The sequence below is a fragment of the Acomys minous genome (assembly GCF_964271855.1).
Source record: "Acomys minous genome assembly, chromosome: 13".
Classification (NCBI taxonomy): Eukaryota; Metazoa; Chordata; class Mammalia; order Rodentia; family Muridae; genus Acomys; species Acomys minous.
This window is the reverse complement of record NC_140495.1, coordinates 2538852-2561659: the sequence shown is the minus strand read 5'-3', so window position 1 is coordinate 2561659 and position 22808 is coordinate 2538852. Positions and strand designations below refer to the sequence as shown.

At 49.3% G+C, this 22808-nt stretch overlaps 1 protein-coding gene and 1 long non-coding RNA gene across 3 annotated transcripts; one reads left to right on the top strand and one right to left on the bottom strand.

Moving 5' to 3' along the window:
* The first annotated feature begins 1 nt into the window (after position 1).
* On the top strand, positions 2-20508 carry LOC311581711. Its single transcript, XR_014773861.1, has 3 exons — positions 2-136; positions 15176-15265; positions 16209-20508. It is a non-coding gene; the product is annotated as an uncharacterized lncRNA (long non-coding RNA).
* On the bottom strand, positions 11594-20661 carry HIGD1A (HIG1 hypoxia inducible domain family member 1A; the record flags this gene model as incomplete). Of its 2 annotated transcripts, XM_084754229.1 has the most annotated exons (4): positions 12484-12637; positions 13261-13395; positions 15896-16014; positions 20547-20661. In XM_084754229.1, the coding sequence occupies 3 exons, from the start codon at positions 15990-15992 to the stop codon at positions 12588-12590; spliced, it is 282 nt and encodes a 93-aa protein (XP_084610355.1). In that variant the 3' UTR covers positions 12484-12587. The 2 variants fall into 2 exon arrangements, with proteins under 2 accessions (XP_084610356.1, XP_084610355.1); XM_084754230.1 differs by lacking the exon at positions 20547-20661 and having other exon boundaries at positions 11594-12637; positions 15896-15992.
* Positions 20662-22808: the final 2147 nt, after the last annotated feature.

Below are 22808 nucleotides of genomic sequence, written 5' to 3'. Positions count from 1 at the left end.
GGTCGCTCCTGTCTACGGCGGTCGAGAGAGCTCAGAAAGGGCTGAGCGGACGGTGCTGCGGGGTTGGAGAAAACCTACTGAACACACCAGCTGGGCCGAAGGCAACGCACCCTTGAAGCCTTCACTCTTCCGGAATGTATGTATGTATGTATGTATGTATGTATGTATGTATGTATGTATGTATGTATGTATGTATGTATTTTGAGACAAGGTTTCTCTGTGTAACAGCTCTTGCTGTCCCGGAACTCGCTCTGCAGTCCAGGCTGGCCTCGAACTCACAGCGATACACCTGCCTCTGCCTCCCAAGTGCTGGGATTAAAGGCGTGCACCACCACCACCGCCGCTCGGCCCTTATTCTTAATTTTTGAAGGTGGGGGTCTCAGGCGTCCCAGGCTGGCCTCGAACTTGCTCTGTAGCCAAGGATGACTTTGAACTTCGATCCTCTGCCCCCACTGAATGAAGGGTGACACAGGCCGCACGCCACGTGTGAACTCCAGTGTCTTCTAAAAAGTTTAGCGCTGGGATGCATATCCTATGGCCTGCGAGGGTTTTGGAAAGTGGACCGCCTATCATGAAATGCAGAGTTACCTGTAGTATTTTTGGAAAATACAAAACAAAGTGGGGAGAAGGACTGTGATTGGAGCAGGCCAAAAACTAATACCGTTTAAAAAAAAAAAAAGCTCTTCTCTACAAAACTAAAAAAGGAATATTAAAAGTGGCTAGGGTCACACCACCTGCTGACAACAAACGCATCCCTGGCCAGTCTAGCCAAGTCCATGAGCTGATGCAACTTCAGGAAGAAACCCTGTTTCAGAAACCTAAAGGTGCAGAACAGTTGAGGGCAAAACTCGAGGGTGACCTCTGTTTTCCCGGTGCACATATGTACCCACACAAACACGTGCACACACCCTCGCTAAGGAAACCTGTACAGGAAACAACATACAAGTGACTGTGTCAGTGTGGTAGAATTTTAGTGCTTTTTATTTTTTATTTTATTTTTTTAAATGCTTTTTAATATTTCGTATTTTAGAAGACTTAAAAATAATGAAATGTTTTTATTTTTAAAAAAATAAACAGTTTTTTCCTGTTGGTTGCTGTTTTGTGTTTTTGTTGTTGTTTTGTTGTTTTTTGACAATATACCTCCCAGTTTGGTGTTGCTGTATTTCAGGGCCGTGCGGGAGGCAAAGGCAGGGAAGATGACCCGAGGGAAGCCTCCAGACACTCTCGCAGCCCTTAGACCATGAAAGACTCCAGCTACATTAAAGCTGTTTTTCTTTTCATTTCCCATCCACTGTAAAGTACCACATGACCTGTGAAGATTCAGGCCTGGGCCCCCACAGCATGGCGTCCACCTGCCCGCCCAGTGTGCCCAGGCGTACGGCACCTCATTCATCAAGCTGGCTCAGCGTGTGTGTGTGTGTGTGTGTGTGTGTGTGTGTGTGTGTGTGTGCACTCCCATGGAGGCCAGAGGAAGGCTTTGGATCCCCTGGCGATGGAGTCATAGGTAGTTGTGAGCCTCCTGACAAGGGTCTGTCACTGCTGAGCCGTGGTGTCCCCAACTCTCCCCAGCTACCCACAGAACTCCTTTAGAATACATTTTGGTAAAGTTAAACTTTCAATGGAACCAGCGTCCACCTTCCCACCTGCCTCCCATCACCTTTCCTTGGGCCCTTGGTGTCACTCCCCACCCCCAGGTGTGCTCACGAGGCCAGAAAGCACAAGCCGGCAGGCTTTCCTCTTTGACTGGTCTTACTGTCTGTTTGTTGAGCTGAGGTTGAGAAATCTGCATGGCAGCCAAGAGGCAGAGGGGATCAGTAGGCAGCTCCTCAGAGAAGCAGGGCCTTCTACCCAGCATGCATCACTCATTCCCTTCAGAATCATGACGGAGCCAGCCGTGTGGTTTGGGACTCACAGGAGCCAGATGTACTTAGAAGGTTCTGGAAAGCAGTGCTCCGGGAAGCAAGCCAAGCTTCCATTAGGACACCGGATCAGAGGACAAAGGGTTTCAAGCTGGCCTCTGAGGGCTCTACAGTGAGTTCCCAGCCAGCCTGAGCTACCTAGGGAAAGCCCGTCCTGAGAGACTAAGGATTGGAGATGCAGCTCTGTGGTAGTGCCTGCCTAGTGTGTATGAGGCCCTGGTTCCATCCTTAGCACGTCACTGTGTGTGTGTGTGTGTGTGTGTGTGTGTGTGTGTGTGTGAAGCATTTTGTGCCAAAGGACTGTTTTTTAGCTAATTATTTTGTGAGTGTTTGCTTGCACGCATGTCTGTGCACCGTGTGCCTGCCATATGCTTGTAGAGGCCAGAGGGAGCATGAGATTCCCGGGGCCCTGGGTCGCAGACAGTTGTGAGCTGCCTCGCCTCATGGCTGCTAGAAATCGAATCCAGGTCCTCTGCGGGAGCAGCAAGTGCCCTTAACCTCGGTGCTGTCTCTCCAGCTCCTAGGGGTAATGATTTAAAAAGTAAGATGTCAGGCAACAGATCTGATGTGGGGAAGTTTGTTATATGAGCATGGGAAAAAAAGGAAGGGGGGCACCCCAGAGAGAGACAGAGACAGAGACAGAGGTGAGAGAGAGAGAGACAGTAAGCGAGAGAGGTAGGCGGGGTTGTCCTTTCATATACTCCTGGGCAGGGGCCACGCCTAATGGCAAGTAGGCAATGACATCATAGGTTGCTAGGCAGATGGGACAGAATCCTGATGCTAGGATTGCTTTTGATCAGGGTATTTTACTAACGCATTCTCACAAAACCAGCGACATATTTTTTTTCTAGTTTCTCTTCTTTTTAAACCTTCCCACTCTCCCCACTGAGGCTCCTCTGCCACTATTTGCTCACTTTTGACTCTGAAAAGTTCCTTTAGTTTCTAAGTTTGATTCTCTATCATATAGGAAGCCGAGAGGATGTGTATTCATGTCTTCGTTTTGTTATCCCAGCTCCCACATTCCGTCGCTCTGGTGCTGCGTGTACAAATGCTGAATTCTGGGCCCTAGAGCAGTCCAGAGGATTGCCTGCTCTCCCTCTCCCTCTCCCTCTCCCTCTCCCTCTCCCTCTCCCTCTCCCTCTCCCTCTCCCTCTCCCTCTCCCTCTCCCTCTCCCTCTCTCTCTCTCTCTCCCTCTCTCTCTCTCTCTCTCTCTCTCACACACACACACACACACACACACAGCCTGAGTTGTGTTGTATAAACTTTCTCTGAGGATGGAGCTTCAGCTCGAGGGCTTGGGAGGGCGGGACAGAGGAGAGAGGTGTGACCTGGTGGAGCGATCCAGCCCAGACAGGATGGATTTTGGCAAGTAACTTGGGGAGTGCAGTCTGGGAAGCAGGCAGATTAGCTTTGAAGATCAGTTTAACCCGTGCCTGCCCAGTTATTGTGCTTAAAGCTTGTTTAAATAAATTCACAGGTTTCTGTCTCATTTATTGAGTCATAGAAGAGCCTTTTAGAATTAATAAATATTCAACAACATCTTGGCATCCAATTTGGGGCTCTTAAAATCCAAGCTTAGACTTGAGAAAGCATTGCAGCCTCTGGCTGCGGAGAACCCCTGCCGCGCCCAAACACCTGCCAAACTACAATGCCCCAGTGGCTGCTGGGAGAGAGGCTCAGGCAGCTGTTCCACCGGAGAAGGCTCGCACAGTAAACTTGGCACGTGCGTTTCCGTGGGCGGGGGAGAACGCACACACACACATACACACACACACACACACACACACACACACACACACACACACACACCCCTTGGTGCAGCAAGACTGGCCTCCGGCTGCCGGGTGGGAGCAGAACGGACGCCTCACTGACAAGGGTCACCTGGTGAGCATGGCCCCCGGGCTCCTCCCCGCAGCTCTTTTGCTTTCTGTGCTGACAGAAGTGCTCAGGCCTCCCAGATCCGTGCGCTTCTCTGAGAAGCCAGTGCACGACCCACGTGGGAAGAAAGTGGGTAGTCTGTTGCCGGGCAGTGGACGGGTGCCCACGGAAGCAGAGCCCCGGCAAACCCTGCGGGCTTGGCAAACTCAACTACACACACTTGGAGACTGCAGGATGGGGGAAATGATGGCTGCAGTGTCCTCAGATGAACAGCAGAGGGAGACAGAGACACACGAAAGAACCCCGAAGCACGCCAAACTTCTGAACAGGTTTAAAAAAAAAAGCGGGTCGTGGGGGTGGGGTGGGGGTGGGGGCAGAAGGGGGAAGGTAAAAATACTGTATTAAAGTTAAAGGGGAAAGGGAAAATATTTTTAAAATCTCTATATATGTATACGTATATTTTGAAATTGATAATTTTAAAGAAATAAGGCATTATAAAGAGAAACACAGAGCTCTTGGGCCTTATGTAATGTTCTTTTAAATGGTTGAAAGATGACGAAGAAAAGAAAAGGAGATAATTAACCTAACCGAGATGGACACATTACTAACTAAAGTGGAGGATGTTGACAGATCTAAGAGCAACTAAAAAATTATTCCCACTCAGGAGGCTCCTTGCAGCCTACTGCTTCCCTTGTCCCATTGCTTTCCTTGTCACCTGAGGAGCGGCCTGTCATAGTGACTGATTTAAAAGATGGCTTTTTTCACAGTTCCTTTACAAGAACAAGACAGAGAAAGGTGCGGCTTTAGTCCATCGTGGTCTGACAGGATTCAAGGTGTTATTTCAATCTTCTTGTACTTGTTGAAGCTTGCTTTGTGACCTACGCTATGGTCAGTTTTGGAGAAGGTTCTGTGAGGTGCCGAGAAGCAGGCAGAATCTTTTGTGTTCAAGTGAAAAGTTCTGTAGAAATCTGTTAGGTCCATTTGATTCATGGCACTGGTTGGTGTCATTATTTCTCAGTTTTAGCTTCTGTTTCATTGACCTATCCTTTGGTTAAAGGGGAATATTGAAGTCTGCCACTATTAATGTGTGGGGATTGGTGTGTGGTTTAAGCTTTATTAATGTTTCTTTTACAAATGTGGGTGCCCTTGTATTTGGGGCATAGATGTTCTGAGTTGTGATGTCATCTTGGCTGAATTTTCCTTTGATGAGTATGAAGTGTCTTTCCTCTTCTCTTTTGGTTATTTTGGTTGAAAGTCTATTTTATTATATATTAGAATGGCTACTCCAGCTTGCTTCTTCGGTCTGTTTGCTTGGAAAACCGTTTTCCAGCCTTTTACCCCCGGGTAATATCTATCTTTGTGGCTGAGATGTGTTTCTTGAATGTAGCAAGAATGTTGTGTCTTGTTTATGCATCCATTCTGTTAGTCTGTGTCTTTTTAGTGGAGAGTTGAGACCATTGATGTCGAGAGAGATTAATGTTAGGTGCTTTGATTTTGATGCTGTTTGTGGTTTTGTGTTTGTGTTTGTCTGGTTTTTGTTTTGCTAAAGTGAAGTTATCTGTCTCCTGTCTTGTCCTGGGTGTGGTTAGCCTTTTTAGGTTGGAGGTTTCCTTCTATCGTCTTTGGTAGGGATGGATTTGTGGATAGGTACTGTTTGAATTTGTTTTTGTCATGTTTTCTCCATCTGTGGTTATTGAGAGTTTTGCTGGGGATAGTAGTCTGGGCTGGAATCTGTGGCCTCTTAGGGCTTGCAAGACCTCTGCCCAGGCCCTCCTGGCTTTTATGGCCTCCGAGGAAAAGTTGGGTGTGAGCGTGATAGATCTGCCATTGCATGGTATGTGGCCCTGCTCCCTTCGCTGCTTTTACTATTTTTATTCCTTGTTCTGTACGTTTTATGTTTTGATTGTTATGTGTGTGGCAGGAGGATTTTCTTTTCCGGTCTATTCTATTAGGTGTTCTTTTGGCCTCTTGTATGTTTATATGCATCTTTTTTTTTTTTAATTGGAAACTTTTTCTTCTATGATTTTGTTGAAAATATTTTCTGGGCCTTGGAGGTGGGGCATCTTCTCTTTCCTCAATTCCTACTATCCTTCGGTTTCATCTTTCCATGGCGTCCTTGATTTCTTGGATGCTTTGTGTCAGGAATTATTTTAGATTTAACTTTTTCCTTGATAGTTGTATCAAATTCCTCCATTGTATCTTCCGCACCTGAGATCCTTTCTCTATCTCCTGTGTTCTGTTGGCGATGCAGTTCCTCTGCAGTTGCTGTTTTCTTCTCTAAGTTCTCTCTGTCCAGGCTTTCCTCAGTCTGTGCTTTTATCATTGTTTCCATTTTCACCTTCTGATCTTGAAGGTTTTATTGATTTCCTTCGCCTGACTGTTTGCATTTTCCTGAATTTCTTCCAGGATCTCTTCATTTCCTCTGTGTAGGGCTCTGCCATGGCCTCTCTAAGGGCCTCAATTTGTTTGGCTTCATCTTCCTGTATTTGTTTAGAGATGTTATGGGTTTCCTTCATTATCATCTTCATTATGATGGATTTGAGGTCATTTTCTTGTCTTTCAGTTGTGTTTGAGTTTCCAGGGCTGATTGCTTTGGGATAACTGGGCTCAGGAGATACCATTAGTTTAGCTTTTGTTGTTTGTATGTTTTTACACTGGCCTTTATTCATCTTGCTGTTTCTGGCATTGGGTGGTAGTTTCTGGCGTCTTTCACTGGCTGTTGAGAGCGGCTCCTAGGTGTTGGCTATAGGTTGACATCCACACCTGCGTGGGACAAGGGAGCCCTTCTGTGGATCAGGCAGGTGACTTGGGTTCGGATCTGGGGACTTTCTGTGGATTGGCAGGGTGGTCTGAGGTCAGATCCACTTGTGCTCTACACCATGGGGTCTCCTCTGGCCTCTAAGACCCAGACACTGTCGCCTTGTGGCCCACAGTTCTGTCTGAAACACAGGGCACCAGTGCGGCTCACTGACAGGGGTGTGGCTGTTGAGGCTTTGGCACCTGCGCCTGCTCAGGCTGGGGAACTCTCCCTAGATTTGGCTGGTAGGCCTGAGGTCAGATCTCCATGCTTCACACCCTGGGGTCTCCCCTGGGCTAGCAGACCCAGACGCTGGTGCTCGGCAGTGCACAGCTCAGTCCAAGACACACAGTCTGAGACGCAGACTGCAGATGCAGCTCACAGGCAGGTGTGCATCCAGACTCTGGGGACCAGGGAGCCACCTGCAAGGACCCAGGGACACCTCCGTGGATCAGCTAGATGGCCCGAGGCCAGACCCACCTGTGATCCACACAGTGTGGACCCCTCTCACCCAGCTCTGGTGTGTTCTGTTGCTCCCAGCCTGGTTCCTCAGCTCAGTCCTGCCCATCAGATCAGACACAGTGTGTGGTCGGTGCCACCACCTTGGATCCTTTACTCCTGACTTTACTTTCTTAGACCCAGCTTCCTTTCTAGAAATTACCAGTTCAGGTACTTGAAGCTTTTCAGTCTGTCTTTGGCTCCTCCTTCCAGAGTTCTTTTGGGTTTTGTTTTGTTTTGTTTTGTTTTTTGCCTTCCGTACTGGATCTTGACCCCTCCAATACTCTGGGAAGTTATTGGGTCCACAAGTGTTTGCTCTTCTGGTGAGCAAGAGTCAGGCCAGCAAGAGGCCCTTATCAGGGGGATTTAACTTCCTGTCTTGCCTAGGAAAGTCTGACTTGGAGAAGCTTGCTTGTTTTAAAGAGCCACTTTAAATTTTTTTCTTTTGCCTTTCTGGGATTTGTATGTCAGTTTTTGCCTTTCTGTAACTGGCTGGAGGCCTTGCTGCTCTGTGGAGTTGGGGGTGGGGGTCTGTCTACTCAGGAACTGTGAGCTCCTGCCTTAAGAACTGCGGGTCCTCTCTTTTTGAGCAGAACTAAGAAACTGCTCTGTAATCTTATTTTCTATATAAATTGTTGCTAGACTAATGTAAACCCTGCCCTACAGTGGATGCCAATTGTTGGTTTTATTTTTATAAAATAGTATTTGTTTCTCTTAGCTTATTTCTTAACTATCACACAAATAATTGAGTCTCTCGTTATACAAGGCTTCACCACACAATCTGAGCAATTTAAGTCTGTTCTTAACCCTCTGTGCTATTTTGTCCTGCTCCCAGCAAACGTCCCACTGATGCTTGCAATTTGCCCTTCGTAGCTTTCCTTGGCTCTGGCTCCTTCCTCCTGATCTTCCTTGGACCTCTACCTATGGCTGAATCCCCTCTCTCAATCCCCTACTGTTCTAGTCTGGACCCTGAATAAGCCTGCACTTCCACAGCACTCAGAGACTGGCCAATAAATGTAATAGCTCCTCCTCCTCTTTTTTTTTTTTTAAGATAGGATTTCTCTGGAACTCACTTTGTAGACCAGGCTGCCCTCAAACTCAGAGAGATCTGCCTGTCTCTGCCTCCCGAGTGCTGGTGTGCCTGACGCTCAAGGAGGCCCAGAAGAGGTCACTGGATCCCTTGGGACAGCAATTACAGATGGTTGTGAGCTGCCATGTGGGCACGTAGAACTGAACTTGGAAATTCTGTTCTCTGGAAGAACAACCAATGCTCTTAGCTACTGAGCTGGCTCTCTAGTCTCCTCAATTTTCTTCTTAAACAACAGCATTTCCAGTTAAGGGAATCAGACAGGCGGATGAGTTCTGTAACAAGAGATGCCCTCGCACTCAGCAGCACTCGCTGTCTGTAGAACTGCACACCTGTTGTTGTTTCATTATGGAAGGTTTGAGATTTTTTTCTTTTGTTTGAGACAGGGTTTCTCTGTGTAGTCCTGGCTGTCCTGGAACTCCCTTTGTAGACCAGGCTGGCCTCAAATTCAGGCTCCCTCTGCCACTGTCTGCTAAGTCCTGGCACTAGAAGCCATGTGCCACCACAACCCAGCCCAGACTTACGATTGTCCAACTCCCTACTCAGGAGCCCCAGAGGATTAAAAAGCTCAGTGTCTTTGGCTTGAAGCTGTTTTGATGTTACTTAAGTCTGTGATGGTCCTGGTTCCTGCAGACCCGGGAACACTGTTTCAGGGGTGCGTCACTTGGCTCCAGGCAGGAGTAACTCTACCAATGGAACTAATGTCTAAGATGTGTTTATGGATGTGGGGAATCTGTTGACTTTCTCAGAAAACTCAAGTGTTCTGCCAAGATCCTGTGACCTCTGTTTCATGTGACCTCCCAGATGGATGAGAGGCACCCTAGCCCCAGATCTCCCCGTTTTATTCTCAGCCCATGTCATAGGTTTTTGTTGTATAGTGTCTTTATTTAGCTTTTCCTTTCTGGTGCTGGACATTGAACCTAAGAGGTTCAAATATGCCAGGCAAGTGCTTTGTCATTGAGCAGCATCCCAGCGCACATGGAGGACACCAGTCTGTCCTGCTGTCTAGGCCCCCAGGGCCTTAGTGGTGGTTGATATCACTGCCGCCAGAGTGAAGTTTGTGTGTGGATCTCCTCAGCACCCTCCTTAGAAAGGCTGAGACAAATGGTCGCTAGCAGGACGGAGCAGGAAAAGGGAGAGGGGACAAAAGTGAGACAGGCTGACAGAGCGTGAGGAGGAAAGATTAGCTCTAAGATTCACACACAGCAAGGGGAGATGGTGGAAAGTGGTGTTGCTGACATACAAACCAGCTAGGTAGACAGTAGCTTCAGCTGAAGATGAACCCTTAGTCGTCATGCAGTTACACTGGAAAACAGCCTAGAATGCTAGAGGCCCTGCCACTGGGTTCCCAGGAGGAGACCGACAATGGCCTTGCTGTGACCCAGGCAGGTAACGCTCCTCTTGTGTCTGTGCCCAATGCCGGCGGCTGAGGGAGCCTGCGATAGGCACACGTGTAGTGCTGCTTCTACCTGAGCTTGCCCAGGGAAATCCTTCACTGGCCACAGGGCACTCGATCTAAAGCTGGGGACCTTTCTCTTCTAAACCCAAGGAGCGTTTAAACAAGATGGAGTTCTGCTTGATGCACGGCACCGTCTGCCTCATGATCGCTCAGCTCTGTTTTGGCCTTGCAGCTGTGAGAGATCATATAGGGATAGAGTCTTAATTGTGAATTCCAGGGACTCTGGACATCTCTGGGACAGGAGGTACAGTTTCCATGGCCACCATGGTCAGGGAGCATTTGGGCCTCTAATTTTCTGATGTGCTCCACCGCTTGTAAATGTGGTCAAATCCAACTGTGGACACTAGGTGTCACTGTTGCTCAGCCTCAGCATCCCTGGTTACTATGGGGTTGGGTTCCAGAACTGAGTGTGTGTGTGTGTGTGTGTGTGTTGCTCATAATTGTGCACATCCCCCACATCCTTTAAATTCCTCCATGTCGCAACACAGCCTAATGCAACAAATGCTGTGCAACAGGTGTGCACCACATCCTTAGGAACCTCCACAGGAAAAGGAAGTCCACACATGCTCACTACTGACACAAACATACACTATTTCAGATGTGTGGTGGCTGCGTGAATCCATGGGTGTGGAACCCATGGACAGAGGACCAACTGAAACTTGGTAAGTGGAACAACGAAACCCCAAGACTTACTCTGCCGGTGTCATCAGGCATTGGCTGAGCAGGGACTAATGCCAGCGCTTTGGATGAAAGAGACCAGTATGTACTGACAGGCAACAGGAGGAGAGGCCTGCGACAGTCACGCCATATCCAAGTACACCCAACACTGCATTGAGAATCCATGAGAACCAAAGTAGGATGCTGTTTTCCAATCCCAACCCTGGCCTCTGTCCCGGCCACAAGCTGCTGTTGCTTCCTCTGCTGGCAGGCATGCTGTTTTGCTGTGGTGACCACGAACTGCCAGCCTGCTGGGACTTTAGACCCTAGACTCAGCAGCCAATAGCAGAAGCCACGTACCAAGCTACTGAAGCAATCCTAGACAGTGTCCCCAATTAGATGAGGACATGGCTGTGGAGCTCAGAGCGGCAGACCATGAATACAGGTGTTACTCAGTAACAACTTCTCAAATGTAGAACACCATTAAAGCAGGAAGCCAGCTAGTCCACTCTCCGGTCACGGCTGGGAAGACATGGTTGGGCCCAGGCTGTGCAGGCCATAATTAGCACCATGCAAGTTGTAGCCTCTTGTTAATTTTTACTAAATACAATTACTACTGCCACTGCAGGTCCACACAGGCCACCCCAGCCAGTCCCTAACACCTGCTAGCACCTTTCCTGGACTCTTCTAGAGGAGTCCATCCACTCTGAGCTACAGGGATAAGGAGTGAGGCCTTGTGACCCAGGCCTGTGTATGGGATGCTGCTACCTCCCAGATCATCACGGCATACTTAAGTTCTTAAAGGGCCAGCAAGATGGCTCAGCAGGTCAGGATGCTTGCTACCAAGACTGAACCTGTCAATGAACGCAGGACATAACAGCAGGAGAGAACTGACTCCTCAAAGTTGTCCTGTGACTGCTGCACACACACAAGGGTGAGAAAGGGAAGGGGTGGGCGAGGTGGCTCAATGGTTAAGAACTGTTCTTGCAGAGAACGCAAAGTCAGGTCGTGGCACAACTGCCTGTGGTTCCAGCTCCCAGGATACTCAACGCCTTCAGGATCCGAAGGCACCTGCAGTCACATGCACATACACACTCATGTCTGCATGTAATTAAAATATTCTCAGAGCAGTGTGGGGCACACAGTAAGTACCCCACAGATGCCAGCAGTCTCTCCTAGCCGTGCATGGCTTTAACCGTCTCCCACCATAGGTACAAACACTCTGTGTTCTGGTCTTCGTGCTGCTCTGAGGGAAGATTTCCTTTTTTCAATGTTGAAATAAATACAAGACACCTGGTGCGTTCATTTATTTTAATAACGGTTCACAGGCCATGCTGTCATATGGAATGTAAGTCAGGCTGGACGGGGCTTACAGCGCACTACGCATTGTCTGTCCAGATTTGTGTGCAGTGTCTCGAAGACCCAGGCCGCCCGCCACTCACCCCTCAGTTTTTACTATTGGTGACTCTTACAGAGAAAGGAAAGCCATTTATTGTACAGCCATTTATTTCCTTTATCTTTGTAGTACCTATTTCTGCTGGGGTGTAGCTCAGTGGCCTGGCCTAGGCGAGACCCTGTATTTAATTCCCAGCATCACAAAAAAGAGACAAAAATACCTCTATTTCAAGATGATGTTTAGGGATTATCCTGTTATAAGGCAACAAAAATATAACTTTGCAATTATAAAAGAGCTAAAGCTGGAACCCAGTTACTTTATAAGTGTGAGCCTAGTAAACACGGCTTCTCTGCAGCTCTATCACCTTTGCAGTTGTACACACCCACACACGCACACCCACACACATAGCACACACACACTCTCCCACCTTCCCACTCAGTTACAGGGGCGTTATAAGTTACTTGTATTTCATGCTCCCTTTAGGAAGTATTTACAGAAGCTGAGAAACCTGACGTCCTGAGGCAGACCCCAGGCAGACAAGATAACATGCTAGGCCAACAGGATCGCTTCTGCCTCCAGAGCACGGCCGCTCTCAGTGCCGTCGCTGCCCTCCTTACAGTGATTTCTTCGTAAGGGTGTAAGGAAAACAGTTACCAACTGCATTCAGACAGAGGGTTTCTTTTGTGTTAACCTGACTCCCCTGAGTGAGCTAGTTAGTGAACCAGTCACTAACAATTTGGTCACCAGGCAAGTGAGGCTGGCAAGAAAGTAAGCCGATACCCAATACTGTGTTGTCGTCTAAACCCGAGTTATTTATTACAGACACAAACATGGAACCTCAATGTGAGATCCTAACTACAGCCTGCGCTTCCCAGGCTCGGCAGCAGCGCTTCTTCTAAGGCTTAGGCTTAGCCCAGAACTCTTTATACATGGAATAGCCCATACCTGAGGGAGAGAAGAGAAGCATTAGAACATGCGCACCACGCCTCACAGGACAGCACATCCTGAGCTCTCAGCAAGCGCACCACGCTCCACAGGACAGCCACATCTGCAGCCACCCAGCTTGGTAGGGCCAGGAGAGGCGGCTCACGCTGCCACACTGTTTCAGTGAACACTCAGTATTTACTGACAATTCTAAAAGCACCCACCACACAATACCAGATAAGGTCAATAAATCACGAGGCCAGTAAAAGCAGCACATTTTAGACCCCTGTCTACCTCCCCAAACTCAACACAACAAACATCTTTCTCAGGAAACTGCTACTATCAACCTATGTTCAGAATTTGAGCAATGACATTTAAGAGTTACCAGTGGCATGGTGGTGGCGCACGCCTGTAATCCCAGCACTCAGGGAGGCGGAGGCAATGGGATCTCTGAGAGTTCGAGGCCAGCCTGGTCTACAAAGTGAGTCCAGGATAGCCAGGGCTACACAGAGAGACCCTGTCTCAAAAAACCAAAAAGAAAATGAATAAAAGGCATTTTCAAACTGCTTCAAGGTCAGCAAAAAGGACTTGCTTTGCTTTGTAGAGAAAGCAAACCAATGAGAAACACATCTGTTGGAACCTACCAAGAGTCATGGCTCCCACCACAAAGCCCTGGGCCGCCACACGCATGTGGATCAGGTGAATGGACATCTTCGTGTTGCCCCTGCTCTTCAGTTTGTACAAGCCATACGCGACGATCGCAGCGAACCCTGCCATTCCTACAGAACAGACAGCCACAGCGCGTCAGATGCACGGACGGGGCCAGGGCAGTCTCACCACTGACTGCTCGACCTTCTGCTATTTCTGTAAGGACACTTTATCAGATCATTAATTAATTAACACACAATCTTTTTTAAAAAATACACATCCCACTGTGTAGCTCTAACTGAACTGTACTTGCCTCTGCCTCTCAAGCACTGTGTGTGCGTGTGTCGTGTGTGTATGTGTGTGTGTGTGTGTGTGTGCGCGCGCGCGCATGTGCACCTGTGCGTGCATGTGCAGGGTCCTATGTACCCCAGACTGGCTTCAAATTTGGTATGAACAGTGATGACCTTGAAACCCTGATCCTCCTGCCCCTACCTTCAAGTGCTGGGCTATAAGCATGTGCCACAACGCGCAGCTAACGATTACTTCTGGAAAAACGTGGGCTTGTGGAATAAGACAGATTTTAAGGATGCCAGGGGCCAGTGAGAAGTCTCAGAAGGCAAAGGCACTTGCTCTGATGACAAAGTCAATCCCTGGAACCCAAGTTTTTTTCTAAAGCCAAATGTGGTGAGTATCTCAAATTCCCATGAGCAGATGGGAGGTAGAGACAGGAAGTCATAGGCCACCTAGCCTGGAGTATGCAGTGCAGAGAAATCAAGAGCGCTGCCGCAAGAGGGTAGAAGGACAGAGCCAATTCCTCACCACCACACGAGCACTGCAGCACAGGCACACACACGCATGCACGCACACATACACTGTAATAAAGAAATGATATTTTTACTTTAAAACAGACCTCACATTCTCTCAAATATCTAGGAATTTTTGACAAAATACAATCATGCATTAGGCCCCAAAAACCTGAATTTCAAAAAGGCTAACACCTAGACTACATGACCTAAAACTGAAATTTAGCAATCAATATAAAATGGGCAATATATACACATTAAAGAGGCTAAACTTGTAATTGGGCTTAGATGTTAAAACAGAAATAAATAAATCAGGAAATAACTATGTTAGCACTGAAAAGGACAAAAGACAAAGTACTCCTCCCTACAATAATAACATTGTCAGACCCAAACCAGATAATTATAGGAGGGCTGGGAGAATGGAATCTGGCTAGGTGAAGGAGTAACTGTCCTCCTTGGCTTCAGTGACTGACACTCCAGTCAATGGTTCCCAGCCTTCCTGACGCTGCAACCCTCAAACACATCCCTCCTGTTCTGGTGACCCCCAACCATAAAGTAATTTTTAATTGCTACCTCATAACTGTAATTTTGCTACTGTTACAAATCATTAAGTAATATCTGTTTCCCCCATGGTCTTCAGTGACCCTGTGAAAGGGTCGGGACCCACAGGCTGAGAACCACAGCTCTAGAGTCAAGTGAAAGAGTCTGAACTGAGGCACTTCCCAGGTCAGGCTGGCTTGAGGTGTGGGACTCTACACACACACACACACACACACACACACACACACACACACACACACCAGTGAGATATGGTCTAGACTGACAGTGGGAAGGCCCAGTCCACGGTGGGTGGGTAAGAGACTGGCTGCACGTGAGTCGGGGAGTAAGCCGGCAAGCAGTGTGCCTCCGCTGGCTCCGCTTCAGGTTCCTGGCCTGACTCCCTCAGTGATGGACGGCCACCTGAAGTGTACAGCAAATGACCTCTCGCTTCCTCCTTTTGACGCTCTTGGCGATGGATTTTATTATAGCAGCAGCCATGTAACACGGACAGTGATCCTTTCTCTCACTGGTCTAAGCTGTCTCTGATTTTCCTGTCTTCTCTGTGCAGATCGTTACATCACCCACAGACCAGCAGGGCTTCCCCTGAAGTGCGTGTGCAGCTCCTTTACTGCCCGCAGCAAAGGGTCAGGATCCCCAGGTAAGTACGGCAGGTGCACACGGAGCCTGGGCCACTCCCAGCTTTAAAGGGAATGTTTCTAGTGTTTTAATACTAAATATAACTTGTATCTCCTTTAAATGAATAAATTATTCCAATTTACTGATTCTGGAATTTCCCTTGGCAATCAATGGCTGTTTCCTGAGTGCTAAGGCCTCCATGCACACTGGGGGGCTCTGTGCCTGACCTCAACGCAACCCACATGGTAGAGTGTGGCAGCCCTCCCCTGCCCACGCTGCCACACATCACTGCTGGGAGAGCGCAGTGTTCTGTAGGAGATGCCTGTAAGCTTATGGCAGGTGTCTCCCGACTTTACCTCAGGGGTCTCTGCTGACTTGCACCTCTAGCCTTTCAGTGCTAAAACCTTAACATGAATATAGTGGTTTTTGTCTTGAGCTTTGGAAAATCTCTGGGTCAGACGGTGGCCCTCGGAATCCACACATACCAAGAGTCACTGAAGTAACAGCCAAGAATCTGCACACACGCAGGACTTTTGTGATGAGATTTATATGGTGTTGGTTATTATTTTAGGATCTATGCAATATACAAATTTACCATGCTGCCATTGCCTCGAGCTCGCAGCACAGATTATCAGAGCGTCAGCCAACTTACCAATGGGGACAAATGGTGTCTCTTTAGCTTTCCGAACAAACTTAGACCCCTGACCTTCATCATATGAAGAAAGAGAAAGGTCTGTATTGGTTGACATTGTGATTTCTTAAAGAGTCTTCCTGAAAGAGAAGAGATTTTTTATTATTCGCACTGAAATGACCCAGTATGCCACTGTCCATGCATGGTACCTGTGAACTTGGAAAAACAATTTTAGAATTAAATTTTCACAATTAAGTAGAATTGTATACATTTATTCTTCCATCATTTTGCCTTTTCCCCCCAGATAACAATTTTTTTTTTAAACAATGTGTAGGTACGTGTCTGTGTCCTCCTTGCAGGGGCCCCAGGAGGCCAAAGGCACTGGATCCCTGGAGCTGGACGTGAGCCACTCAACATGGGAGCTGGGAACTGACCTCAGACTTTCTGCAAGGGCAACAGATGCTCTTTACCACTGAGCCACTGACAGCCGGGCGTGGTGGTGCACGCCTCTAATCCCAGCACTTGGGAGGCAGAGGCAGGCGGATCGCTGTGAGTTCTACACCAGCCTGGTCTACAGAGCGATCCCAGGACATCCAGGGATGTTACACAGAGAAACCCTGTCTGGAAAAACAAAACAAGCCTCCCCCCCACACACACAAATATTAAAACTACTGAGCCATGGTCCCCCATAAGTGCTTTCAGGAATGTTCTTTAATGTTCCTAACTGCTGACTTGCTAGCTCCAACATGCTACCTGGCTTTAGTTTTTATCTTTGAATAGTTTCCAGTCTGTTACATTAATTTGTGGTTATTGCCCCTTGGGAAAAGATAGTAGTTATATCCAAAGTTCTACCTAGTTATTATTTACTTCCTTTGGAGACAAAAAATAATTTTAACTAATGCTGCTAGCAACAGTTCCTTATAGACGAGTGTCCATGTTCAACTGCTGCTTTTGGCAGTGGCTGCTGTGCACACATCACCACATGCAGCCCTGGACTCCGCCTGTGCCGCACACATCCTCAGTGGGAGAAGTCTGAGGCAACAGCTTGCTATCGAAGGGGTTGAGTGGCAGCCCTCAGGGAAGACACAAGGCTAAAGTGGGTGCTCAGCTGGAAAAGTGAGTTCAGCTCTCCAAGCCCTACAGTGCCTGCCTAAGGAGTCAACGCCATCATCCGACAGGGAAGAAAACTAGCTGGCTAGAACACTCAGGTTAGAACCAAGTCTTTTCTTTTTTGCACTCTGTTATTTCCTAGCACAGTAAACAGCACTAAGCTTTTGTATATACAAGGCTCAGTAAGCTTGAGGCTCAGGGTGCTGGCCACATTTGCAAAAATAAAACAGGCACTGACTAGGCGTGGTGGCACACAGCTATAACACCAGCCCTCGGAATCTGACGGAGGAGGATCCTGAGTTCCGGGCAAGCCTGGACTACAAAGAGACCCCAGCTCAAATAAAGAAACAAAAATCTCTAAATAGGCCACAGAGGGTATCTGACCGCAAGAAAAAACCAAATGCACAGAAATCTAAAGACAAACACTGAAATAACCGATGGCTCAAAAACCAGATTTTTATTTAAAAAGGAATGATCAGAATGTACTTAATTGGCAATAACATAATCCACACTGAGCCGCAGGAAAACAAATTAGCTAGAAGAGGTTAGGTTTCCTAAGCTCCGGGCGTGGCATGGCGGGGCCTACAGAGGGAGGGGGAGCTCAGCGCTCAGGCCCGTGCACTTCCGACCTCCCTGCCTGTAAGGATCTCAGGCATAGGGCTGTGGATCACAGAGCATCCTTCCAGCTCCCCTGAACTCCCGCCAGCACCTGTCTTTTCTGTTCTGTGTTCTTCCAAGCATTCGCAGAGCGCAGCGCTCTGCCAGGCCAGCGTCCCCTTTGTCTCCCTCCCAATTCTTGCCAGCTAACTCTTGGTTCTGCAGGTTCGCACGTGAACTGCCTCCTCTGAAACGTTGTCTTTGGTTGTTAGTAAGAACTTTGGCTACACATTCCTACAGAACCCGGCACTTTGTGATAACACAAACACCTGTTTGATTCCTTGACGGCAAGGTGCTATATCTATCCTGTTTGCAAATATCCCCAGGCCCTGTGCATAGGAAGAGGTTAGTCAAGCAGCATGAAAACATTAAGCTGTATATACCGAAGTGTCAGTTTCCTCTTACTATTCTTATATTGCATCTATGAGAAAGAGTATATACCCTGAGTAGTTCTTGATTCCTAGAAGCTACAAGTGACAACGTTATCAATCTACTTTAAAAACACCCCTTTGTGGCTGAGTGGGGTGGCACACGCCTTTAGTCCCAGCGTTCAAGAGGCAGAAGCAGGTGGATCTCTGTGAGTTCTGGGACAGCCAGAGCTACAGCCCAGTGACTGAGCATTGGCCCAGCACCCACGAGGCCGTGAGTTAGATCCCTAGCGCCGTCCACAAACAAGTAACGATAAATAAATAGGGAAACAAATCACAGTCGGCTTCTATTGTCCAGTGGGTTCATGGAGCAAAATGCTCTTTCTTCTCCTTTCACGATGAGGGAGAGACAACGGCCTCTTTACTGTATGTAGAAGAACAGACGCTGCCCAGCCTTTCATCACCGGTGACACCCTCACAGCTAGTGTGGGCAGGGCACTTGACCTCACTTTCAGCATGTGGCCCTGCAGTTAAGAACGGGCCTGGCACACCATGTGGCCATTTTTGTTTTGGGGGACTAATGACAGCCAGAGTGGTGATGCATGCCTGTAATCTCAGCACTCAGAGGGAGGTGTTCAAGGCTAGCCCAGGCTACCCAGCGACACGCCATCTCACGACAACAGAAATAACGAAAGCAAACCTACAAAAGCCGTCCACCAGGCATGACCCAGCAGATGTCTGGCAGGAAGCTGGCGATGAGTCTGAGGCTCAAAGAAAGCCTCGCTGATGGATCTATAATTACATGACCCAGACAACAGAGGCATTTGCTACAATGCATTAGTACACACAGCAAGACACAGAGAGAAGGGCGGAGGGGAGAGAGGAGAGAGGAGGGCGGGGAGAAGAGAAGGGAGAAGGGGGAAGCAGGGGCAGAAAAATTTTGAGGACTACTTTGAGACAGCATGTCTCCATATAGGCCTGGCTGTCCTGGAACTCACTCTGTAGACCAGGCTGTCCTGGAACTCACTCTGTAGACCAGACTGTCCTGGAACTCACTCTGTAGACCAGGCTGTCCTGGAACTCCCTCTGTAGACCAGGCTGCCTTCCGGCTCACAGAACCACCTGCCTCTACCTCCTGAGTGCTGGGATTAAAGAAGTGAGCCACCAGCACTTGGCCAATATCCTTATTTTACAGGTGGAAAAACGGGTTTGAAGGGCCATATGAATCCTTCCTTCCACACAAGGACTATACCTATGGAAGGCTAGGACTAGAATCTGGCTTTCCTTATATACTATCCGGGTTTTCTTGCTTGATGATATATTTACTATTAAATGAACACGTTTATGTCACAGGTGCAAATTTGAGCTGAAAATATAAAAATTCATTCCTAACAGAACGAATACTGTCCTTGAACTGTGAAAACTGTGTACAAGTCACGCCTAAAGTTAAATGGGCTCCTCTTTCTTTAGTTATTTGAATTATCCCCACCAGACTTTCTTTTATCACCTCACTCACCCAATGACTGACCTATATCTGTCAGAAAGTAGAACATATTTTTTTTTAAGTCACCAGCAGCCAGATACTTAAACTTAGCTTGCTGAGCACATATTATTCTGTACGGTCAGGTATGACCCACTGACAGCCTTTTCCAAATGCTAGAAGAGGTAAAATGAAAAAATAATGGCCAAGCCGAAGACCCTTCTCATAACATCCTTTTGCTCCCAAGAACTACTATCTCAAACAATGGGCTCAATTTCTGATTTCTGCCATCAGTTACCAGTCAGCTTGTGGAAAAAACGGCTGCTAAGGCGCCAGCCTGGAGATTCGTACTCAAACGGCCCAGGCGCAGGACACAAGGGTCTGTATTTTAAGAAGCCCTTTCCAGTAATAACGGTGCATGGGAGAAAAGTGGACCCGCTAGCGGGAGCACCGGGGAACACCTGAGCCTGTCCGCCTTTGCAGCCAGAGTGCGGCGCCTCGGTACTTCCGGAAGCAAATTTCCTGGGTGGGGACCACACACCCTCTAAGACAAGGGGGCTGCTTTCCACCCGAGGCATAATCACGCGGGCTGCTGGCAAGTCTGGACTCCAGCTGTGCCGTCGCGATCTCCGAGCCACGTTCCCTCGTCAGGGGCGTTCGCATTCCGCCACAGCCTTCCCCCCTCCATCCAGCGACACCGGGTCACCTAAGGTCCGCGGCGCAAACCCGGGGTGGCGCGCGGGGCCGGCCAGGCCGAGGTGCCCGAGCGCGGCACCCTCCTCTCACCCTTCTCGTGACCTTGACCCCGAGTGCGCGACCCATCCGATCGCTCCCCCTCTCCCTCCACGCCCGCTGCTCCCGGGATCCCCGACGTGGGACACCCGCCGGGGCCCGCGTCCCTCGTCCTTCTCGGCGCCGTTCGTTTCCTCCGCCGAGATGGAGCTCCGGCCCCGCTCTTGCGCGCCGGGCCCCGCGCCCCATCGCGTGCAGCTCCCGGCCTCCGCCGCCCCCGAGGACCCCCGCCCCTCCCACGGCGCTCGCCCCGCGCATCACTCACGGAGACCCGCCGCCCCTTCCAGTCCTGCCGGCTTCTGGCCCCGGATCGCCCCCGGGAGAGCGAGCACCCGGCTTCCTCCGCCTCCGCCCGCCCCCAGCCAATCAGAGGCCAGCAGCCGGCGCACCCCGTCCCGCCCACTGGACTTGACGTGCCGAGGCGCGGTGGGCGTGGCCGCCAGGAGCGAGGCGCTGATTGGCTGGGGCGCCGGGGAGACAACCCCCCTCGGCCGGCGGCGGCGCGCGCAGTCCGTGTCGGACGTGAGGCCTGGGCGGCGGTGTTGGCGCGGGGCCGCCGCTGGATCCGGTGCCCTGCCGCCTCCTGTCTCACGACCTGTTCGCCGAGCTCCGCGGGCGCCGCGCACGCGCAGGCCCGCCCGGCCGAGGTGAGCCGAGCGGCCCGCCCCCCCGGAGAGGGAGCATGCGCTGTCCCCAGGAGGTGGTGGGGTGCTGTGACCTCACCCAGGGCTGAGGAAGGGGTGATGGGGGAAGTCTCTGGGCAGCCAGCTAACGGGGCAGGGGCTCCGCAGCGATGGCTGACACCGGAGGCCTGACCGCGGGACCCTGTGTGTCCCAGTTGAGGCTCAGCATAGCAGAACGTGGCGGCCTGCTGAGAAGCGTGGGCTGCGGGTAGGCACACAGCGTCCCGCACAGGGCACGGACCACAGACCACCCCGCCCAGGCTTGAGGCAGCTCTGGAGAGGCTCTTCTCCCATTCGTTTACTGGGTATATGAACTGGGAGGAAGAACCTGGTGAACCTTGGAACTTTCTAAGTTCCCCGTATCTCAATGCTTTTCTTTTTAAACTAATTTCATCCCACGTATTCATTTGTGTGAGCGTTTGCTGACGTCAGGGGACAGCCCTGTCTCCTTCCTTATGAATTCCGGGCATAGCCGGGCGGTGGTGGCGCACGCCTTTAATCCCAGCACTCGGGAGGCAGAGGCAGGCGGATCGCTGTGAGTTCGAGGCCAGCCTGGTCTACAAAGCGAGTCCAGGACAGCCAAGGCTACACAGAGAAACCCTGTCTCAAAAACACCAAAAAAAAAAAAAAAAATGAATTCCGGGCATAGAACTCTGTTGGATTTGCTGACCCTTACCCAGCGAGCCATCTTGTTGGGCCCTCAGTAAGTTGAATTTCATGAGGGTTAACTTTTCCCATGGCTTCCTTAGTTGTATGAGCCACCCTCCAATAACAATACAACACATGTGATGACTGAATATCAAAAAATTTTTATTACCTTTTTATTGCGGGGAGGGGCACCGTGCTATGGCAAATGTGTGGAGGTCAAAGGACAGCTTGAAGGAGCCTGTTCTCTCCTTTGACCATGGCTTCCAAGAATCTAGCCCAGGTTAAAGGTTATTTGAGTTTAGTCATATGTAGGAAACACATCATGCTGTGCATGATAAGGCTTAATAATTTGAGGCCGAAGATCTAGGCTGAGCGCACTTGCTGCTCTGGCTGAGGATCTAGGTTCAGTTCCTGACACCCACCTGGTGCCTCACAACCACCCACAACTCCAGTTCCACGGACCTAACACCTGCTTTTGACCCCTTCAGGCACTAGGCGTGTATATGTGATGCACATCATACATAAGTAACATGCAGGCAAGGTTCACATAAGATAAATCCTTAAAATAAAACCCTCCGCTGGGCCATGGTGGCACAGGCCTTTCATTCCAGCACTCCGGGAAGCAGAGGCAGGTGGATCTCTGCATTTCAGGCTAGCCTGGTCTACAGAGAGACCCTGACTCAAAAATCGAAAACAAGCCCTCCATACCGTGATTCTGTCGTTGAAGGCCTGTTTTTGGTATGAGTGTCCTGAACACAGTTTTGCTGAGTAGGAATCAACAGTGGCGAATGAGGAAAGACCTGACTGTGGAGAAAGTGTGCTCCATAGGAAAGTAGTGGTGCCCTGCTCAGAGTCACTGCACTTTGGTATAGAAAAGTAGCCTTGAGACTGAGCCTTGCCCGGAGAGACTCTATTGTATACGTTAACACTTTGCTCCATTTTTCAGAGCACTTGCTAAGGCAGGGTAACCTACTTGGGTGGGCAGGTTAACCACTAGATATTGACTTTAGAGCCTATCACAAAGAGCACCCCCATCTGTGCAGCACAGAACACAAGGCACGGACTTACACAAATAAAAAGCGCCGTCTGTGAACTCATCAAATCAGAGCACATGGGCATATCAAAACCATATCAGAGAAAGCAGACCCAGGAGCGGAGCAAACATACTAGACCAAAGAACGGCACAGGTTCCTCAT